Below are 19712 nucleotides of genomic sequence, written 5' to 3'. Positions count from 1 at the left end.
AACAGGAAATTTCACTGTTAATTCTGCATCTGCTTGTGTTATTGATTCCTGCCTCACAGCTGACCTCAACTCATGTGTCCTACACGTGTATGAATACTTCTGCGTCAGATCTACATTGTAACTTATGCAACAACCGAAACTTCATTTTAACCTTATGCCGAAATCTTCTAAATAACCTGCTGTGTACATCCAGAGAAATGTAACTAGACGTCAGGTTGATGCATACCACATAAGGCTGAGGTGTGGGGATAAAAGGAGTTTACTGTTACTATGTAGATTTCCCACAGAAGTATAAATCAAGTTTAATGTAGAGCAGTTAAGCTACAGGTGGTTCCTCCATCTTCAGATGCCAAACTTGACCAAAGTTTAACTTGATTCAGAAGCTTCTTCACAGATTCAGCTGCAAAATCGATTTATTTTGCTGTTGCAGATGCTGCTCTGACCGGATTGTGCATCCTCTTCGGACTTTATGATAAAGATTGGACAAATTCTGCACGTTTCTGCATTTTATACATGCAAATTCAGCAACACTCAAACATCCAAATCTGCTGACACACAAGTGTTTTGTGCTCCATGCAGTTTAAATCCATGATTTTGGGTAAACAGCTAAAGGCGTTCATCTGTACTTGGAGTGTTTGCACATTGCTGTGTGTAAGAGACTTTGAGCAGATCTGCAGTCTAAGGCCGGATTAAGACAGAGAGACCTCATTCAGAGGCAAACAATGGACCATTGCTCCAGTCATAATAAGCATTTGGCCTGTGACACAGCACACAGGCCGAGGTCCTCAACTAAATCAGAGCTGCCCTCTGCGCTGAGGACAAGCTCACACTGGCTGCTTGGTGAAAAACCAAGAAGCTGGAGTAGAAAAACTCCCGCACAAGTTCAAATGTACAGGCTCGCTGACAAAGAGCAGCTCAGAGCAGGTTTGACTGTGAGGACAATCACAAGACCGGAGCAAAGAAATAATGAATGCAATTCAAAAACAGACATTTACTGGCCTCAGTCTTCAACATGATGAGATACATTTGACTCAGCAGGTCAACACAATGCTGTGTTACACAGTAGCATTACTAGTAACACACCACAGTGATATAATGCACTGTGAAAGCTTGAGCTTTATAACAATAATACTTAAGGAACTGTTGTGTTACACAAGTACTAAACAGCATGTGGATGGACATCATCTTCTTCAGAGTCCAGTGGAAGTGTGCATGTCTTATGTTTGATCAATGACATGTCAGAATCTCTTATAGACCCACTTTGAGTCTCTGGATTATTGCAATAGTCCCAGTGTAGTTGGATCTCTGGTCCCTGTAGCGATCGCTCATAAAAACCACAGATACATTCCTCTGATCCCTGGTGCCGGGTTAATCCATAAAGCCCAGGCCATGCCTCAGGACTTACCTCAGGACTTAACTAATCTGGTGAGTTATGTGTTTTCCATTTTCAGGACCAAACAAGTGATTGTTATATTTGTTAAATTCAGGAGTTGCAGTCAAATCCACCCTGTCCTTCTTCTCCTTCTTTCTTGAGTCACAATTGAATTTCAGTGATCTTTGTCTCTTTTCCGTTGCTGGTCAGAGTGTGGGTGTCGCTTGGGACAGCGGTCGCTGTGTCCTTAGTCTCCGTGTCACTGCGGGGCATGCTCTCAGGTCGAGAACCAGACCCTTTGCCTCCCTTGGTCAGGCTCTTCTGGAAGCTCTCCGAGGTGAAGTAGTACACCACAGGATCCAGGCAGCAGTTGAGACTGGCCAGACATAGAGTGATGGGGTAAAGTGTTCGGACAAAGCGCTCCACAGTGCAGTTAGCCAGGGCCTGGGTTCGCACCAGGGCATACAGGAAGAGGATAGAGTTGTACGGGACGAAGCAGATGATGAAGATGCCAAGATGGACAAGGATCATCCGCAGGACGCGTTTCTTACTGTCACAGCCGTGACCAGCAGTCACGGGGCGACGCAGCGTCCGCAGAACCAGCGAGGAGCATATTAAATTGGCCAAGAGCGGGAGGAGGAAACCAACAATCTGGAAAAATAATAATAATAAAAACATTATGAAAATTACACCTTAATTCTACGTCTTGGTTATCGTAATAAAAAAACAAAGTCATCTGTATGTTGTGCGTCTCGATTCACCTCGATAAAAATGGTGATTTTAGACAGGTAGGTCTTCCAGGTGTTCTTGGAAAAGCCCTCGAAGCATGTGGTGGCTTTGTGTCGGCTGTTGATGGTAGAGAAGAAGGTCACCGAAATGCCTCCTCCCACGATGGTGAGCCACACGGCGGCGCACATCAGTGCCGCGTTCCTCCGCGTCCGGATGCCGCGTGAACGGAACGGATAGACTATCGCCAGGAAGCGGTCCACGCTGATGCAGGTGAGGAAGAGCATGCTGCCATAGATGTTAGTGATGAAGGCTGTTCCCGAAACCTTACACAGTCCATCTCCAAAAGGCCAGTTGCGGTTCACGTTGTAGAAGACCTTGAACGGCAACGTGAAAACAAACACTAAATCAGATAATGCTAAGTTGGTCATAAACATCGTGGTCTCGTTCTGCATCTTCATCCGGAAACAGAACACAAAGAGTGCGGCACAGTTGGTTATCAGGCCCGACACAAAGACCACGCTGTAAACCGCAGAGTACAAGTTGTACTTGAAGGAGTCGTCAATCCCACAGTCCACCATTCCGGTCTCGTTGATCACCAGGCTAGCCATGTTGAGAGCTCAGCCGCAGAGGGGGGGGCTCCAAAAAATATATAATAAAAGGGTGCACAACAGCTCAAAAGCTGTCGGGAAACGGGGGTGTTTTAGAGCGGAAATCTGGGGATCAAAGATGTCAGCAGGGGATCCACCAGTCAAGCCCCCTCGGAGTCATCGTCAGTCCTCCTGTGGAGAAAGAAGGAAAAAGCACTTAGTCACTTCCTCATTACAAAACCACTCTAGTTCTCCAGAAAATGTGGTACAACTGAACATGATGCAGATTTCATTTTAGGAATATGGCTGGTTGAAATGTATTACTCTGTGTTTCTACAACTGAATCTCAAGTGTACAATTCTGAAGAAACTACCAGATAGAGCCAAGTATTTAAAAGAAACAAGATACAAACAAAACTACATGGATTATCCATCCAAAACCATCTATATGTACGTATTGATACAGTCCTAAGATTTGGTCATGTTTGTATGTGACAGGATCGGGAATCATGGAGTCGCTCGTGATCAGGTATCACAATATTTTATATTTTAATTCTGAAAGGCACTTATCCGTGAAACATGCCAAAAAGAAAATAGTAAACCTGAATCTTGAACTGCATGATTATTATATATTGTTATCTGGCACTACTACATTTGTAGCTGATCGAGTAGAGTTAGTAAGGTAGGTTGTGAATGTTTCTCTCTAGTTGCTGGTCGACTTTTCTCTGCTTCAGTCCGTTTAGGAGGAAAATAACCTTTTAGACACAAATAACTGTGACGTCTTGTTAAATTCACACTATTGGCTAGCTGATAACATAAAGACATCAATGCTGCTGAAGTGGAACCTCTGCAGAAATTCTTCTCCAGTGCTGTTAATGTCAACTGCAGGTCACAAGTTCAGCCTCTGCCTCCCTGCTGCAGTGCTGTGCGGAGTTGTTTCCACAGGAAGAGGTGAACACGGCACGGTTAGCGTAGTGTCAATAGTGTCAATCGGATGGTAAGTTTCAGTATCGATTAGCATCCGAGTATCAATTTCTCTCATAAATGTAACGCTAATAATGGGTCAATTCAATTAATTCACGGGATTTATATGTAATTATTTGCTATAACAGTTACAAAATTGGGATATACCATTTAAAAGTGCACATATACAGACTGGGAAACTTTACGCCCATAAAAAGAGAGAATATTGAATGAATAACCACGCTACTTTTCATGAAGTCTTGTATGTAATCCCAGTAATCTTTCATATCAAAGATAAGATAAAACAAAAACTGAGGGTGCAGACACATTATGTCAGTATGCTGTGAAACTGCTTCTATCTGAACAGATATTGGCCTTTCACAGCAGTGTCTAATCAGAGGAAGTGAAACAAAATTACTGAATATATAACTATTTCACCATTCTAGCTGCTTTCAGGACTGTGTGAGATAACATAGCTAGAGACCGGAATATGTACTGTAGTGGGATATCTACATATTTCCTTTAAATTCCATTTATGTCCATGAACCAGAGTCAAAGAGTGCAACGTAAAATGAATGTATGGCTGAACTCCAGCTGGAAGAAGTAAATAACCCAGCGTGGTGGAAAGAGCAGCTGAGAGCGGCTCCCACCATCACAGAGCACTGCTGTGGGGTGAAATACAATAGTTTTGTCAAACATTAACAATTACACTGATCTGATATTGTTCCAGACAATGTGTTCCCAAGTTGTTTACTCGATGCTAAATCTGAATGTGTGAGGTCAGAACAGGAAGTAGGCAGATGGAAATGTGTTGGAGAGTGGTAACTATCTTATCTCTGCCACATCCACAACAAATTCATTATTTGGATTGGGGTAATGATTTCCAGTGAATCACAGTGTTCGAGTGGAAGTAAGTTAGAGGAAAGAAGCATTTCCATGTAAAAGAACATGGGCATGAAATTGCTACACAAAATAAGAGTAACTTTCCTTACAAAGTATTACAAATGTGGCAAACTAAACAACGCTTTACACTGAGAAAGAGGTGACGTCACCGAGCAGAACTACAAACCTTTAACTGCTGAGTGATTCAGTTCACGTTAACACATTATTTTAAGTTTCATAAGCAGTGCAGCTGTATGATGTTGGTTTCTAAGGTTTCTAAAGTCAGTTAAAAGCAAACCTCTGTGATGTCATCACACTTTGTGTCCAATTAAAAACAGAAAATTTGGCATTTTAAAGCGATTCCTGCATCCATCATTTTTCAAGCTTCACCTAAAACTCTAATTCTAACTTTCTTTTTTTGGTCTTCCATGGAAATGTACCCATGCTTTCCCACCCAGTTAAATAACCCGACAAGAGCTAAATCTGGGTTATGCAATTACACTAAACAAGCAGTGAGGTGCTCTCAACAGACTCTCCAACGCACGTACAAAGTGATGAGAGTTCAGGCTGTGTTGATAAATAAAGACGAACATATCAAATATGGATTTTCAAGTTCGATGGAGTAAAGCATACACTAGTCCATCAGCACTGTCCTGTGCCTCCATCAGCCTTTACAATACCCCTACTGTACCCGTCTGCACCAGACGCACGCTTACATATGCACAAGGCTCCACATGTGAACGCACAAACAGGCAAACACTTTAAATGTGCCAGTCCTCCCTCTCTCTCTCCCACACAAACACACTAACACTATGCTTTTCTGTGTGCCGTGGCTCAGGCCCAGGACCCCTGACAGCGTCCCTGATTCACCGTCAGCTGTTGTTGCCTTTAAATGCAGCAGAGCCTATAGAACCGGGAATCTGGCAGCTGAACAGCTTGTTTAAAAGTCAGGAGAACTTCCAAGGTTTGAGCATGTTGTGGATTGCCAGTGGTCCAGCTGAGGGTTCTCAGCCTGGAGTGTGTGATTTCTCGCACAGGTCGTGGACAGCTGCACGGTTACGGGGTCTCCCCCCGTAGCAGCGACAGAAACAGGCCTCTGGAGACTCGCTGATACCAACAGATCGAGTTCAGAGCTCAGCACATATCCAGCTGTTCCTTTCTCTCACATGCTAGAAAGAATGAAAGCACACAGGGCTGAAGGTGGAGGACGAGGAGACGCACAGCGCGGTGTAATAAACGGACATCTTGACTACTTCACAACAGTACATGAAGTCCTCTGGGTGTTACTTAGATCAAAGCAGAAACAGTCAAAAAAAGTCAATATTAGAACTTTTTTATTATTATTAATAAATGTGAACATTTGCTAGTTTTCTTCTTCTATGATCCCAATTCGAGTATTGATTGAGACCTGAGAAAATGTATTGGACCTGTTTATTATTTAACTATTTTATGATAATATATACACAAAATTATTAATCAAATGTTTTAAAAATAAAGAAAACTAAAAGAACAAATATGGTGCTGGACGTAGTGTAATTTAACCAGGCTGTTACATGCACAACAAATACACAAAAATCTACTCATACTATCCATACTGCAAAAAATCTGTAGTAATGAGCATTACAGACAGATGCTAATGGTATTTCTTTCAGCTGCATCACTCCATCCACAGCTTAGGTTTTCTTTGTTAAAGCTGTTAGACATGTTGCTGGTTTCAGAAGCTTCAAACAACCAGAACCCGATAAAAAGGTGTTTTGTTTTTTTCTCCATTAGAGACAAAATCATCGGTTATCATCAGCTATAAAGGGAACTATTGCAGCTTAAAGACAAAGCAGAGCAAACTTACTGACAGCTGAATGGACGGTGACAGCTCACCTCCCGGTCACTGATGTTTGTCGGTGCAGCGGCGCAGCTGTCAAAGGGGGCGAAAAAACCCTCCAGACCTTCTTTTATTTCCCAACTTAAAGGTTTTGCTGCTGCTCCGACTGCAAACTACTTTCCTTAGAGTCTCTCGCGAGTTAAACTGTAACCCACCAGCGCAAACCACTGGTTTTTAAGCGAGCCGCAAATCCTGACGACTCGCTCCGTCCGTCCGCTACAAATGTGACCGCATCACAACCCGCCACGCCTGCTGTGCGCGTGCGGAGAGCCGCCCGCACGGTGACAGGAAACGAGACAATAGTACCTCGGTCAGTGAGAAGGAGAGGAGGGGAGGAGGGAGAGAGTGAATAGAGATTTGTGAAGAAGGAGAGGACAAGGAGAGAGGGCCACACAAGAGTGATCCATCACAAAAGTCTTTCTTTTTTATTTTGCTTGGATGAGATAAAGATGGAGAGATTTTATTGGAGGATGTGCGGGTATAAACAGAAGTGCACTAACAAAAAGTTTGTATAACTTCATTGTTCAAGTCAATATTTGGTATGATCATCTATATTCTTCAGTACAGCTTCCTTTTAATTTGCTCAAGTAGTTTTCAGGAATAGTTTTCCAGGTTTGCCAGGGACATTCAAAGCTCATTTTTTTGATGTTGGCTGCCTCTTGTTTTTTGCTCTCTGTCAATATTTTTAATTCCATTTTTTTATATAACTCCAAATAACAACAACAGTCACCTCATATTTATAGCCCCCTTTATATTGTAAGATGAGAACCCAACAATAATAATCACAACAACGATTAACTGGGTCTGGGTCCACATTTGCCTACTCGTTAGAGTTGGACAGATGGCACAGCAAGGTCGGATTCACCGGAAGGAAAAGTTGGAGGCTGGTACCCTAGAGATTGTTCAAAGGGCAAAAAACCAGTAGCAGAGGAGGTAAGTGAGTTATGTGCATACCCAACCCACACCAGTTGAGAGGACCAGGAGGAGGGGTTTGGGGGGGGTTACACAGCAGAGAGCTGTTTTTAGTTCTGGGTTTAGCCTCTCTGATTGACCAACATGTTGAGAATGAAAACCTGAGCTGAACTCCGAGGCTCTGAGTGCTGAACATTAGGTCTTTCATGCCTGGGAGATGAACTGAGTTCCTGGGTTGCTGACTATTTCTGAGGGAATTACATGCTGCCTGAAAACATCATCAGTCAATAATTAGTTTCAAAACAGTGCAAGTTACAGTGCAGAATTATTTCTAATAAGGTAGCACCAATCTATGGTGAAGAAATGTCAAACGGTCTGAAATATTGTTGAAGATGCAGCAATTCATAAACATTCACTAGGAGTAAGTGCTGCCTCATAATAACATCGCAGTTATATTGAAGTAAAAATTTCAACCACAAGATAACTGCTGTAATAATGGAGATAGATATCCCATCTGCCACAGGATGAAAGGCGGGGTGCACCTTGGACTGTTCAATTGTCTGTCACAGGGCTAACACAGAGAGACAAACAAGCACTCACATCCACCACACCTACGAGCAATTTAGAAACACCAGTTAACCTGATCACACTAACTGTTTGGGAGGAACCCAGAGTACCCAGAGAGAACCAACACAGGCTCAGGGAGAACATGAAAACTCCTCACTCTCCCCAGCCTATCTATTTCTTTAGCAGGTCTGTTCCTGCACATCAATCTAGGATGGATTACAAGCCCATTTCAAAACAATCTGAAGTCTATCAGCGATCGTGGCTCAAAGAGTTGGCAGTTCGTCCTGTAACCGGAAGGTTGCCGGTTCAAGCCCCGGCTTGGACAGTCTCGGTCGTTGTGTCCTTGGGCAAGACACTTCACCTACGGCCTACTGGTGATGGCCAGAGGGGCCAATGGCGCGATATGGCAGCCTCGCTTCTGTCAGTCTGCCCCGGGGCAGCTGTGGCTACGATCTCCACCAGTGTGTGAATGTGCGAGTGAATGAATAGTGGAATTGTAAAGCGCTTTGAGGGGTCCGAAAAGCGCAATATAAATGCAATCCATTATTATTATCATTCTACTGTGAGAAACATTAGTACATTAAGATGGAACGGCTTGTTTGCAAGGAAAAAGACTCTTCTCTAAAAGGAACATGGTTGCATCCATTAGGTTTGCTAAAATGCATCTGAACAAACCACAAGACATCTGGAAAAATGCTCTTTGGATAAACAAGACCAAAGTGGAGATGTTTGGCCATAATGCAAAGCGCCGCTATTGGCAAAAACCAAACATAGCATATCAACACAAACACCTCATACCAACTGTCAAGCATGGTGGCAGAGGGGTGATGATTTGTGGTTGTTTTGCAGCTCTGTACCTTGGAGGCAAAGACCCCAGTCACCCATCACATGGACTCTTCACCCTCGTGCCCTCTGGGAGGCGCTACAGGAGCCTCCGGACTAAAATCCCAAGGTACCGGAACAGCTTCTTCCCCACAGCTGTCAGACTCCTGAACTCTGCCTCCTGACATCTGACCCATGTTAACACATGGACTGGACATACACACACACACAACCACCTACACACACAATGGACAACTGTACCCTCATACACACAATAATAACATGGACTGAACCACCACTCACAACCACTAGCACTTTATGGAGCCTCTGTAGAAATTATCCACATATCTTACTTATCTTAACTGCACTACTGTATAGTTCTGTGTAAATAATCATTCTGTACAATACCATAATTTTTAAATCTACAACTGTTTATAACCTGCATAGTTCACATTTCTGTATAGCTGTATATCTCATATTTCTGTATAGTTTTTCATATTTATATCCTGTTCATAGCCTGTACATAGCTTGTACTCACTACAGCCTGTACATACTTATAGTTATAGCATATTCATAACATACTTCATACCGTGTACATTATAACATACCATAATAGACCCATTTCATATACTTACATATCTATATTATTGCTAATATATATTTGTAATATATCTATATCATGGCTAAAGCACTTCTGGATGGATGCAAACTGCATTTCGTTGCCCTGTACCTGTGCATGTGCAATGACAATAAAGTTGAATTCTATTCTATTCTATTTAGTCAACCACAAAGTATTCTAGGGTCAAATACGGGGCCATGTGTCCAACAGCTGAAGCTTGGCTGAATCTGGGTCACGTAAGTGGACGATGAGCCCAGCAAATCAACAACAGAACGGCTGAAGAAGAAAAAAAAGAGTCCAAATGTTGCAACAGCCCAGTCAAAGTCCATACATCGCCATGATTGAAATGCTGCGGTGGGACCTGAAGAGATCTGTGCATAAACAAACGACCGCAGACCTCGATGAACTGAAGTGTGCCAAAATTCCTCCACAACACTGTGAGAAAACTTCATGTTTTTCTGCTAAAAGTGGTTCTACAAGCTGTTGAATCATGCGGCGTAATTCGTTCTTCACACACTTCTTCTGCTTTACCGCAGCTAACTGTTAAATAACGATCTGAGGTAGTATTTAAATCATTTCGAGACCTGGATTTTAAAAATTATCTCCTGATATGTAAAACCTCAGATCTGACAGAGAGAGTACAGTCTTCCGCCCCCCCCCCCCCCCCCCCCCATTATATATAGTATAAATACAGCACAATAAAAAAAATGGATGTGACATCTTCGGGGTGCCTGGCAACTTTACGGAGCCAAAACATAACAGTCAGCTCTGGTGAGTGATACCTCAAAATAACAGCGTAGTGCTATTTTGGCTGATCAAAGTCCTGCTATTGTTAAAACACAGCCATAATCTGTTGCAAAAAGAGTTATTTTTAACCAGGTGACAGGGCGGTGTTGGCCAGGTTTTCATTGTGTTCAGGCTGGCATGGGGCGCTACAGTATGTGAGCATGTGTGTGCTTGTGTGTCCGTGTGAACAATGTGTTTTTGTGTGACAGAGACACAGAGAGTGAGGTGCTTGACAGAGGGGAAGTGGTCTTTAGGAGTAGCGTCTGGCAGGCTGACTGCTCCACAATAGCAGCAGGGAGGACAGGACATCCTGCTTAAAGCCTAAACTGAGCTGAGACGCACACACACACACAGACACACAATGCTTTGCACACCACCAGATGTCTTTAACCGTCTTAATTGCTGATGTTGAAGAACAAGCACTTAAAGAAGTGTGAGTCACACCGTGTGATGAGAGCATATTTCCTGAATGGTGTTTCACATCTTGACTACTGTAATTGAATCCAGATAGTGAGCCTAAACAAGCTACAGCTTCATGTAATCATCCAGAGGGTATCCCATTAATTTGGCAAGGCCTAATATAAGCCACAGTGGCATGTAAAACAGTGCAAACAATGCCATTTTCACATATATCCTTACAGTGACTTTCATCTGCCACCACCAAATCCACTTTAATTTATTCAGCCATCATCAGAGGGGCTGGATGCTAAAGCAGTATTAATAAAATTAAATGTGTAAATAATCAGAGTATTGGACCTATATTACCTCGACCTAGAGCCCCAAAACGTACCCCAATCACACAAACCCATATGCACTCCTCCCTCCTGCTTCTCTGTGTTTGGTAAGGGTAACTAAGCTGTGCGGCCCTGGCCAGGGCTTTGTGAGTCACACCAACCAGAACAAAGACCCCATTACTGCCACCACCGCCTCCTTCCCTCCCTCCCTGGCCTCTTCTTCTTGGACCCTTCTGTCCAACGCTCCTTTAATGCAATGATGAGTGTATTTCCTTTGCTTTTCTTCCCTTGCTTCTGCCCATCCTCTCATTCACGGGCTCCAGGAGGGTTTAGGGGTAGCCCCGTCATGCCGTACATGCCTCTCCCCTGACAACAAGGCTGGACAAAGGCAGCAAGGCAGTATAACACAGGAGTCTCGAGCTTTGTAGGCTCTTTTTGGACTGATGTTAACAGGAGTACAGTGGGCTTTACTCCTTTACTCCTGTGTGCATGTGTGACCTTAGTCCCTGAGACGGCATTAATCTCTGACCTGATTAGACACTCGATTGGGCAGAGCCCAGATCAATGCCGCTGGCTTTAACTGAGGCCTCCGAGAGCTACTACAGCTTGAGATCGAGGGGGAGTTGTTTACCCCACAGCACTGATAGGTGCAGCATGAGCAGCCATGGGTGAGTGCCCGTTTCTCCAGACTGAGAGGCGAGGCAGACAGGCTGACCAGACTGACCTCAACCTGTTCAGACTGAGCTGTTTGTCTTTGTGATATAATGGGCTGATGTTCCTCATTTCAAGGGAGTAAAAAGTCAGCTCTCAAAGACTGTATCAGCTCTTTTCCAAACATGGTCTTCTTGAAGGGGAAAATTGGCATTGCTCCAGGGGATAATTGAATTTAGTTTAATTTTAACCCTCTTTACTGTGTGATACAATAGATAAAAGCACTGTGTTACCATAGCTGTGTTGAGTGCTGAGCTTAGAAACAGTAAAAATCCATAAATACCTCTAATGATACATGAAAAAAGGACGTCCTTCATCCTAATAGCATAAACAATATAACCAAAGCTTTGTATTTAAAGTTCGGTTGTATATACTGTATATACAGCTGTTCATTAAGCAACCTACATGCATAGCTGTCTCTTAGTTAAAATTATCTCAGTGCAATAAACAGCTTTTTAGGGCCGGAAGGGGTGCCATTAAGAGGGGGCAATGGGGGCACTGGCCACCACCCAAGATTTGCTGCCCCCTCCAGTGGCCCCCCACTGGCAAGCGGAGATGGGCGTCCGATTACTTTTTTCAAGTAACGAGTAGTGTAAGAGATTACTATTGCAAAAAAGTAATTAGATTACTGTTACTTTCCCGTAAGCACGCTGTGTTACTCCGTTACTGCGTTACTGCGTTACTAAACCTTCATGATTTTGTTTGTGAGAGTGTCTCATGACAGTGACGTAAGCATGTGCGACGCTCGTGGCAGCAACAGACGTGTGCAGATCAACAATGGATAATATGGAGTGATGGAGAGAGTACCACCGTGCAGTTTAAAGCATGGCCGTACTTACATTACTTTAAGTTTTAGTCCGTAAAAAGTGACAAATAACATTAGCGTACACTGTACACTCTGCATGGGAAGAAAACTTCTGTCTACAGCAAAAAATCAAACTTCAAATCTGAGCGAGCGCCTAGCACGCCGCCACGGGAACGTGACATTCACAGAGAAACCCCCGGATCCCCTTGCGGACATGACTGCGACACTAGGCAAACCTCCACCTGCTCCACTCCTGCTAAACAGGTGAACATAGATTTAAGAGCGACAGGACTTAGTGCCGCTGAATCTTTGATTTTATTTATTTTCTGCTGTGTTTTACTTGCATCTATTTGAAAGAGTGTAAACAGAATATGCAGAATGTGCAGAAAATAAGTTTAAATGTTAAACAATTTCTTCAAGTCAAAAACTGTTTCATATAGTTAAATCTTTGCTTAATGCGTAAAATTAAAAGATTAAAACTCATAAAACGTTTTCTATTTGATTCAATTTCATATGATGGATTATGAATAAAAAATAGAATTGGGCTGAAAGGTCTGTTGCTTTATTACGTATTCACGTTGTGTATCATGTTTTTTAAAAAATTACTAAGTAACTAATTACTTTTGAAAATGAGTAATCAGTAAAGTAGCAGGATTACTTTTTAAAGAAGTAATCAGTAATTAGTTACTAATTAGTTTTTTCAAGTAACTTTACCAACACTGCTGTCAAGACTGTCCTATGCTGGTATTAATTCTAATAAACGTGAGCAAACGAGAGCGACACCCTACAATGAGTTGAAACATTAACTTCTTATTTATTCCTGCTTAAAACTGATTATTATGAATTTCAAAATCTTATTTGGTTTTCAGTGTTATCATCTTTAACAGCAGGAAATTAACTAGGCATATATTTCTTGTCTCTCTTTTTGACATATTTGTCAAGTAACCTGTATTTGACAACACTATAATAAAACTGGAAATTCTGTATTTGGTGCGACACTCCACATGACCACTGCTATGAAAACATTCTGGAGACGCAACTGCAGCAGAAACTTGAGAAATCTCTGCTGGAAACATGTAACAGTTTATAAATATTTTATTTATACATCAGAATTAAGGAGGAAAAAATACTTTTCCTGTATATTGTGAGTACGTTTGCAGGTAAAAAAAAAATCAGTTAAATACAGTGAAATGAACGTGTGTCACAGCTCAAGGGATGGACATGCTAACCTGTCTAGAACAGGTCTGCAACCTTTACTATCCTAAAAGCCTTTATGTGCGTTATCTTTCTGATTTCTCATCCACAGGAAGAGATCCATGCCATCACACAGATTCACCAGAATAAATGAGAACAAGGCGTCAGGTGGTAGAAGTAGGCTATGATGAACTTTTTTTGCTGTTGTTTTTTTTTTAATATACATTTATATTCACACTCAGTCTGAGTGTGGTTTTTTTTTCTCCTCCTCTTACCTCATGTTATGTATTTTGTTGTTTTTTTTCCTATCAGCCTACCTTTCTGACATGTCTCCCCAATGTGATGTTTGTGTAAAGTTGGTCAGAAGGTTCCTTTGTGAGTGCGCATGCGCCATTAGCGCGCTGCCTGCTGTAACCCTAATTTCCTTCGGGATTAATAAAGTATTCTGATTCTGATTCTGATTAACAACATGTAAAACTGTAACTTACTGTCAGTTTAATCAGTTGGCGAAAATCTGCACATTAATTGATAGATTTCTTTACAGACATCATAGCTGCAACAGTGTGACAAAGCATGTGGCTTAATGATCTGGACTGATGGATTTTTCTTTCTTTGACACTGGAAAAATGAAACAGCCCAAATGAGGGCGCTGTTGAACTACATGTCAAAACAAGAGGCCATTCTGTACTGTTATATGTTACTGACTGTTTCATTGGTAACAAATGACATGTTTTTGATGAACGTATCACAACCTCATCTTCAAGAAATGTTAGGACAAATAAATCAGGTCCTATCAGGACTGTTGGCAATGAGTGGATACAGGTTTGGTCCATTTGCTAATTAGGAAAAGTCAAACACAGAAAGAGTTTTAAAGTGGCCGACAGGCAGGTTGTTGGTGACTTTCACATGATAGAGTTTTAAGCATAAAAAAAAGAGTAGATAAACTCGAGGAGCATGGCAGCCTTCCTGAGAATCATGGTTAGCAGGATCAGAGAAGAAGTGAAACCCATGCCACAAGCACGGAGGCAAAACAGCAGACGCATTATTATTACAGATAAAGGCAGTGGGAGAAAACAGGAACAGGAGAAGGAAAATACCCAAGGTATGAAAAATTTCAACTTCAGCCTTATATTTAAAATTGAAAGACAACACATCAAAGATCAAAGCTGAGAGAAGATGAAGTCTAAATGTCAGAGGGCTCATTACAGACATACAAACTTCGGTCCGTAAACCTTTGATGCAAACCGGTCGAGCACAAGGCCCATGTTGATTTGAGATGAAATGACCCAGTTACCACGGTCTCTCCTTTACAGCCTGTAGTGCAGATGAACCTTGACTCGTTCGAGAGAACAAACAGGACATGTTGTTATTTTTAAAAGTGTAACCTCCCACATTGTTCCCCTGTGAGTGACAGCTGCGATGCCAAAGTAGTCTGCGTAGGGCCACCACTGCCAAACATCACGGGAAGGAAGCGGCCACCGAGGCCCCTCTTTCTTAAGCTGTTCCTCGCTTTTCAGCTTTAATTGATTTCTTCCAGGAACACTTGAGTTTGCAGCTACACACTGATACACACAAACACAGTAGTAAATAGGTTAGCATAGAAGCAGAGTTCCTCGATCCTCTTCAGTCTTTTACACTGTGTCAGGAGCTCCTTGGAGTGGATTATGTAAAGAAGCAGAGCAAGCAGCTCTGTGCTTCCTTCTGCTGGACACACCGCACACTGCAAGAACAAACTCTGGATTCAGTCACAAGTACGTGGAAGCTGCTGCTCACATTAACTTTGAACCATGTAATGTGTTCACCCCTCTCTGTGGTTGGAACTTCCTTAATTTCATCATGTATGGCAGCGACAGAGCACATATTTCTCGGCACTGACTGCTGTGTGTGACGTGGTTATGTCGCAGATTCTATCCAGATGTAAGCACCTGTCGTTATCTTGAATCTCTCATGTGCTTTGTGACAAATGTGAGGAGTTCAGGTATGACTGTGGTGGTTGGTTAGATCATGTCTTGATACAGCCCTGCCTGCCAAGCTGAGTGTTTGTGGCTTTGGTCCTGCCCAAAGTTACCCACATTTCACTAACCATCCATCAAATCGTTTAGGAAAATTATTTTCCAATCAGCGTGTGCGCATTTGTACTATCCACATAGTAACAAATTAAATCAATAGAAGACATTACGGAAATTACACTGAGGCCATTTCCATTCATTAGAGCTTCCTTGTGACCCATCCCAGTTTATTGTTTTTGTTGTTGTTGTTTTCCGTTTTGCCGCACAAAAGAAATGATGAAAAGCTGCAGTGAACTGGAAACCTTTTAGAAAAGACTGTTATGAGCTCTAGTGTGCGGTTTTACCACGGCAAACCTTTTATTGTGTTGCACTCTGGTATTAACACCATTTCCTGGGCTGGCTGCCAGTTTAAATAAGGGAGAGACAACAAGTGAGCGCGCATTTGCACGTAAAGCTGATCATGTCATATAAGCCTCTCAAAAATCAAGTGTGAAAGCCGTGTGTGTTCAGATTCCCATTTAAAGGATGTTTTGTCCTGTTGCAACACATTTTGTTGTACCAAAAGTATTTGTTTTTTTAGTAATATATGTCAATACATCATTTTAAACTCCAAGCAAATTTCAGGTGTTACTCCAAGTAATGTTAAAAAAAACTAAACTTGCTTTTAGTTTGTGTTTACACATGAAAAGTTGCATTTAAAAGAATTAAACAGTCTTTTTATGTCTGACAGTCAGACGTTCCTCTGCTCAGTTCATAAAACACTGTACATAAAAGATGGGCATTAAATGTGGTTACTGAAAAGTGAAACGGCTTAAATGTGAACTCTTTTTGAATCGTCGTGCCGAGCAGGGTGTGACGACTTTGAATACAAAGAAAAGAAGAATTGTTTAGAAGTTTATGAGAAAATTACACTAATTCATATTTGATATGTGACCTCAGTAAAGAGCTTCCTAATGAGTTAATGGTTATAGTCACATGTTTTAACTCTTACTGAATATAACATTACATTAATTTTGTCAATTATAGTCCCATTAAGACTCAAACAGATGCAGATAAAGCATGTTTTAGTGCATGGCTCCGCCTGTAACAGATAAAACACAAAAATTCCAAAGATTAACCCCTCGATGCCTAGTGTACCACATATGATACAAAGAATGTACTGAAAAACCTGAATAAACTCCACAATGCAGCTTTTTCCCCCAAATGCCAGATAAAGCAAATATGATACAAATTAAAAGTCCATCCATTCTCTTTTCCTTGTATCCTTATCAGAGTTGCTGGGATAAGCTGGAGCCTACCTCAGCTGTCATAGGGCGAGAGGTGGACTCAAATTAAAGGTCAAATTAAAGGTCATTTATGGAAATTAAAATGTTATTAATTTTTAAAGCAAATTCCTCAGATCATTCATAAAGCTAATTTTCCTCAATGATGATCTGTTTCTGAAAAATCACTTTCATTTTACTCTGAAGCTCCTGAACTGGATAAGTGGCTATGCAAATGGGAATTCAGATGATGGGTTAGTCACTGATTAGTTGTCTATTTATGACTACTGTAAGTATAAAACACTTGTATTTCCTGTTCCAGCTGAACAGAAGGCCTAGTGTAACTTCTACTTTGCTTTCTGTAGTCAAATTCATGTTTATTAACATTTTAAAGCATTCATTTTTACATTAGTATATTTTTTTTATTGGTTTTATAAATTAAAATCAAATAGTCTGTATGACAGATTATTCGCAGAAAAGCTTACATAGTCTGGCTTGTAAAATAAGTTTTTATAAATAAGATTTTGTTTTTGTATAAATACAACCATTTCTCCTCCTCTTACAAAGGTCTAATGATAAGAACTCTTTTTCCTCTGTGGTTGACCATAGAAGATGGTGTAATGCAGCCATGAATTCACCAGCCATAACATCTTCCTCAGATAACACGAGAAGGTAGGCAGGGAGGGGGGAAGCACGATGCCAGGAGGGGAAATCTGAGCATCCTGAAATGCTGAGGGGTCCTGCAATGTTTTGCAGTGTAGCAAAGACGTGAGTTCCAGCAGCACAAGCATCCAGGCCAGACGGCAGCTGAGCTGCGCCCAGCGAGAAGTCCTGAATCTCCGAGTCTGCTGAGGCCAGCGTGACACCAGCGTGGCCTCGAGTCCCAGCAGACCCAACAGCAGCAGAGAGGCCAGCTGATGTGCATCAAGCAGCTGATGACAGAGCACTTTTGCGGCCTCTCTCCACCAAACCAATTTCCCGTCCTTCATAAAACTCACCTCCTCCTTCCAGCCCGCCTCCTCCATCCACTTGCCCAGGGTCGCTCCCAGCTGAATCGCCCAGTGCAGCAGCACCAGGCTATCTGAGTGAGCCAGTTGGCTCAGGAGGACAGTGGAGGGCTTGGTGGAGATGTGAGGGGAGCGCAGGAGCAACAGAGCACGCAGGCTGAATACACAGCCCAGGAGCAGGGGGAGGCCCACCCCATGGGGGAACAGCAGCACCGTCACCAGCTTCAGCAGTAAAAACCTGCGTAGCCATCCTTTGGAGGCCGGGTGCACCCCTTTTGTGACTGAACCAGGAAGGCAGAGGCAGCTTATCTCCCAGATCGACTTTAAAAGTTGATGCGACCTGCAGAGAGTGCAGCACGGGGCGGTTAGCTCAGAATGACATAAAACAGTTTAGACACTAAATAATTCTCTAAATTGTCGCTGCCTCACCACAGACTCACTGCTGACTTATCTCGTCTACATAGATTTCTTAATGCTGTTCTCTATTTTTATGAGTAGGCAGTACTACTCATGAAGGCAGAAACCCAGGCAAGCAAACAAACCACTGATAAATTTCTCAGCTTTACAGGAGTCTTAAGATGACTCATGTTAACTTCATTTAGCCTATAAGTCAAGTTACACTGAAAAATACAGCAGTAAGTTATGCTTTTAATTGGAAAATAAATATAACGTGCAAACTTTTAAAATTTCCTAAGCAAAATAGCTATATACCAGTTTATGTGTATAAAAACTCTCATGATTCACAGTATGTATGTATTCAAACCTTAGCTAAAGCTATCTGGAAAACAATACGTTTGAAACTGCTCTTATTAATTATAAAAGTTAGCTTAATTTAGATCAGGGGTGGGCAACTCCAGGCCTCGAGTGCCGGTGTCCTGCAGGTTTTAGATGTGTCCTTGATCCATCACAGCTGATTCAAATGGCTAAATTACCTCCCCAACATGTCTTGAAGCTCTCCAGAGGCCTGGGAACAAACTAATTATTTGATTCAGGTGTGTTGGCCCAGGGTGAGATCTAAAACCTGCAGGAAACCAGCACTCGAGTCCTGGAGTTGCCTACCCCTGATTTAGATCATTTCCTCAGCTTTGTTAACCTTCGTCTATCGCTTCTGATATCTAAGGAACTCACCTGTGTATAGACAGGAAGTCGCGACTGAAGGTCATTGCCCTGTTTCACCTCTTGTGCGTTGATCTCTTCTTTTAAAAAAATCACATTTTAGCCCCTCATCCCAGCCCGGCTGCCGGTGTGGGTAAATGGAAAACAGTGAGTGTGAGGAGCCCCAGCTCTCTTCTCCTTATTAGTGCCGGTTGCTTCAGCTCAGTTGGCTCATTCTCACTCTGTGGTGTCATGTCTGTGAGCAAAGCTGAATCTGACTCACAAGGGCAGAGGATCTGTGCCCAAGAGTTATCTTTTCACAGCGGACATCAGCCTAACCTGTATGTTTTTCAATGTGGCACAGAGACAAAAAGGAGTTTCCTCAAAGAGCCTTTTATACAGACTAATATCAAACCAGTAACTAATACAGCTTCATATAATTTTGTCTTTATTCTTTTTAGATGTATGATTGAAGAGTTGACTAAACAGCCAGCATGTGCTGTCAACATCTCATGTATTGCTGTAGGGCAGGTAGAGACATGCACACAACAAGGATATGATCACTACAACTGCTGCCAGCTAAGAATGACTCATGACTTGACTCACTTTGACATTAGTTGTATTCAGTTCAAGTTTGTTTATACAGCACCTAGTTACAACAGCAGCCACCCAAAGTCACTTTGTTCTGCAAGCTAACAACCGCACGAAAACCCCAACAATCAGATGATTCCCTATGAATGAACTCTATGCAGCAGTGGGAGGGGAAAACTCTTGTAAG

General features: G+C 42.2%; 2 protein-coding genes across 4 annotated transcripts; both read right to left on the bottom strand.

The window, feature by feature from the left end:
- Positions 1–976: 976 nt before the first annotated feature.
- lpar4 (lysophosphatidic acid receptor 4) lies at positions 977–6685 on the bottom strand. 3 transcript variants are annotated; one of them, XM_004563235.3, is made up of 3 exons: positions 6379–6685; positions 2134–2880; positions 977–2023 (listed from the first exon to the last, which is right to left on the bottom strand). In XM_004563235.3, exons 2-3 carry the CDS (start codon positions 2707–2709, stop codon positions 1535–1537), a joined length of 1065 nt encoding a protein of 354 aa, XP_004563292.1. In that variant the 5' UTR covers positions 2710–2880; positions 6379–6685; the 3' UTR covers positions 977–1534. The 3 variants fall into 3 exon arrangements, with proteins under 3 accessions (XP_004563292.1, XP_004563294.1, XP_004563293.1); XM_004563237.3 differs by having other exon boundaries at positions 6383–6685; XM_004563236.3 differs by having other exon boundaries at positions 6408–6685.
- Positions 6686–16254: 9569 nt separating this feature from the next.
- On the bottom strand, positions 16255–19147 carry LOC143421522 (uncharacterized). The gene is made up of 2 exons (XM_076891129.1): positions 18968–19147; positions 16255–18179 (listed from the first exon to the last, which is right to left on the bottom strand). Exons 1-2 carry the CDS (start codon positions 19000–19002, stop codon positions 17402–17404), a joined length of 813 nt encoding a protein of 270 aa, XP_076747244.1. The 5' UTR covers positions 19003–19147; the 3' UTR covers positions 16255–17401.
- Between the last annotated feature and the right edge of the window lie 565 nt (positions 19148–19712).

This window comes from Maylandia zebra, linkage group LG2 (assembly GCF_041146795.1).
Source record: "Maylandia zebra isolate NMK-2024a linkage group LG2, Mzebra_GT3a, whole genome shotgun sequence".
NCBI classification, from domain to species: Eukaryota; Metazoa; Chordata; class Actinopteri; order Cichliformes; family Cichlidae; genus Maylandia; species Maylandia zebra.
The sequence above is the reverse complement of the archived record's forward strand: the minus strand, read 5'-3'. Positions and strand labels throughout refer to the sequence as shown.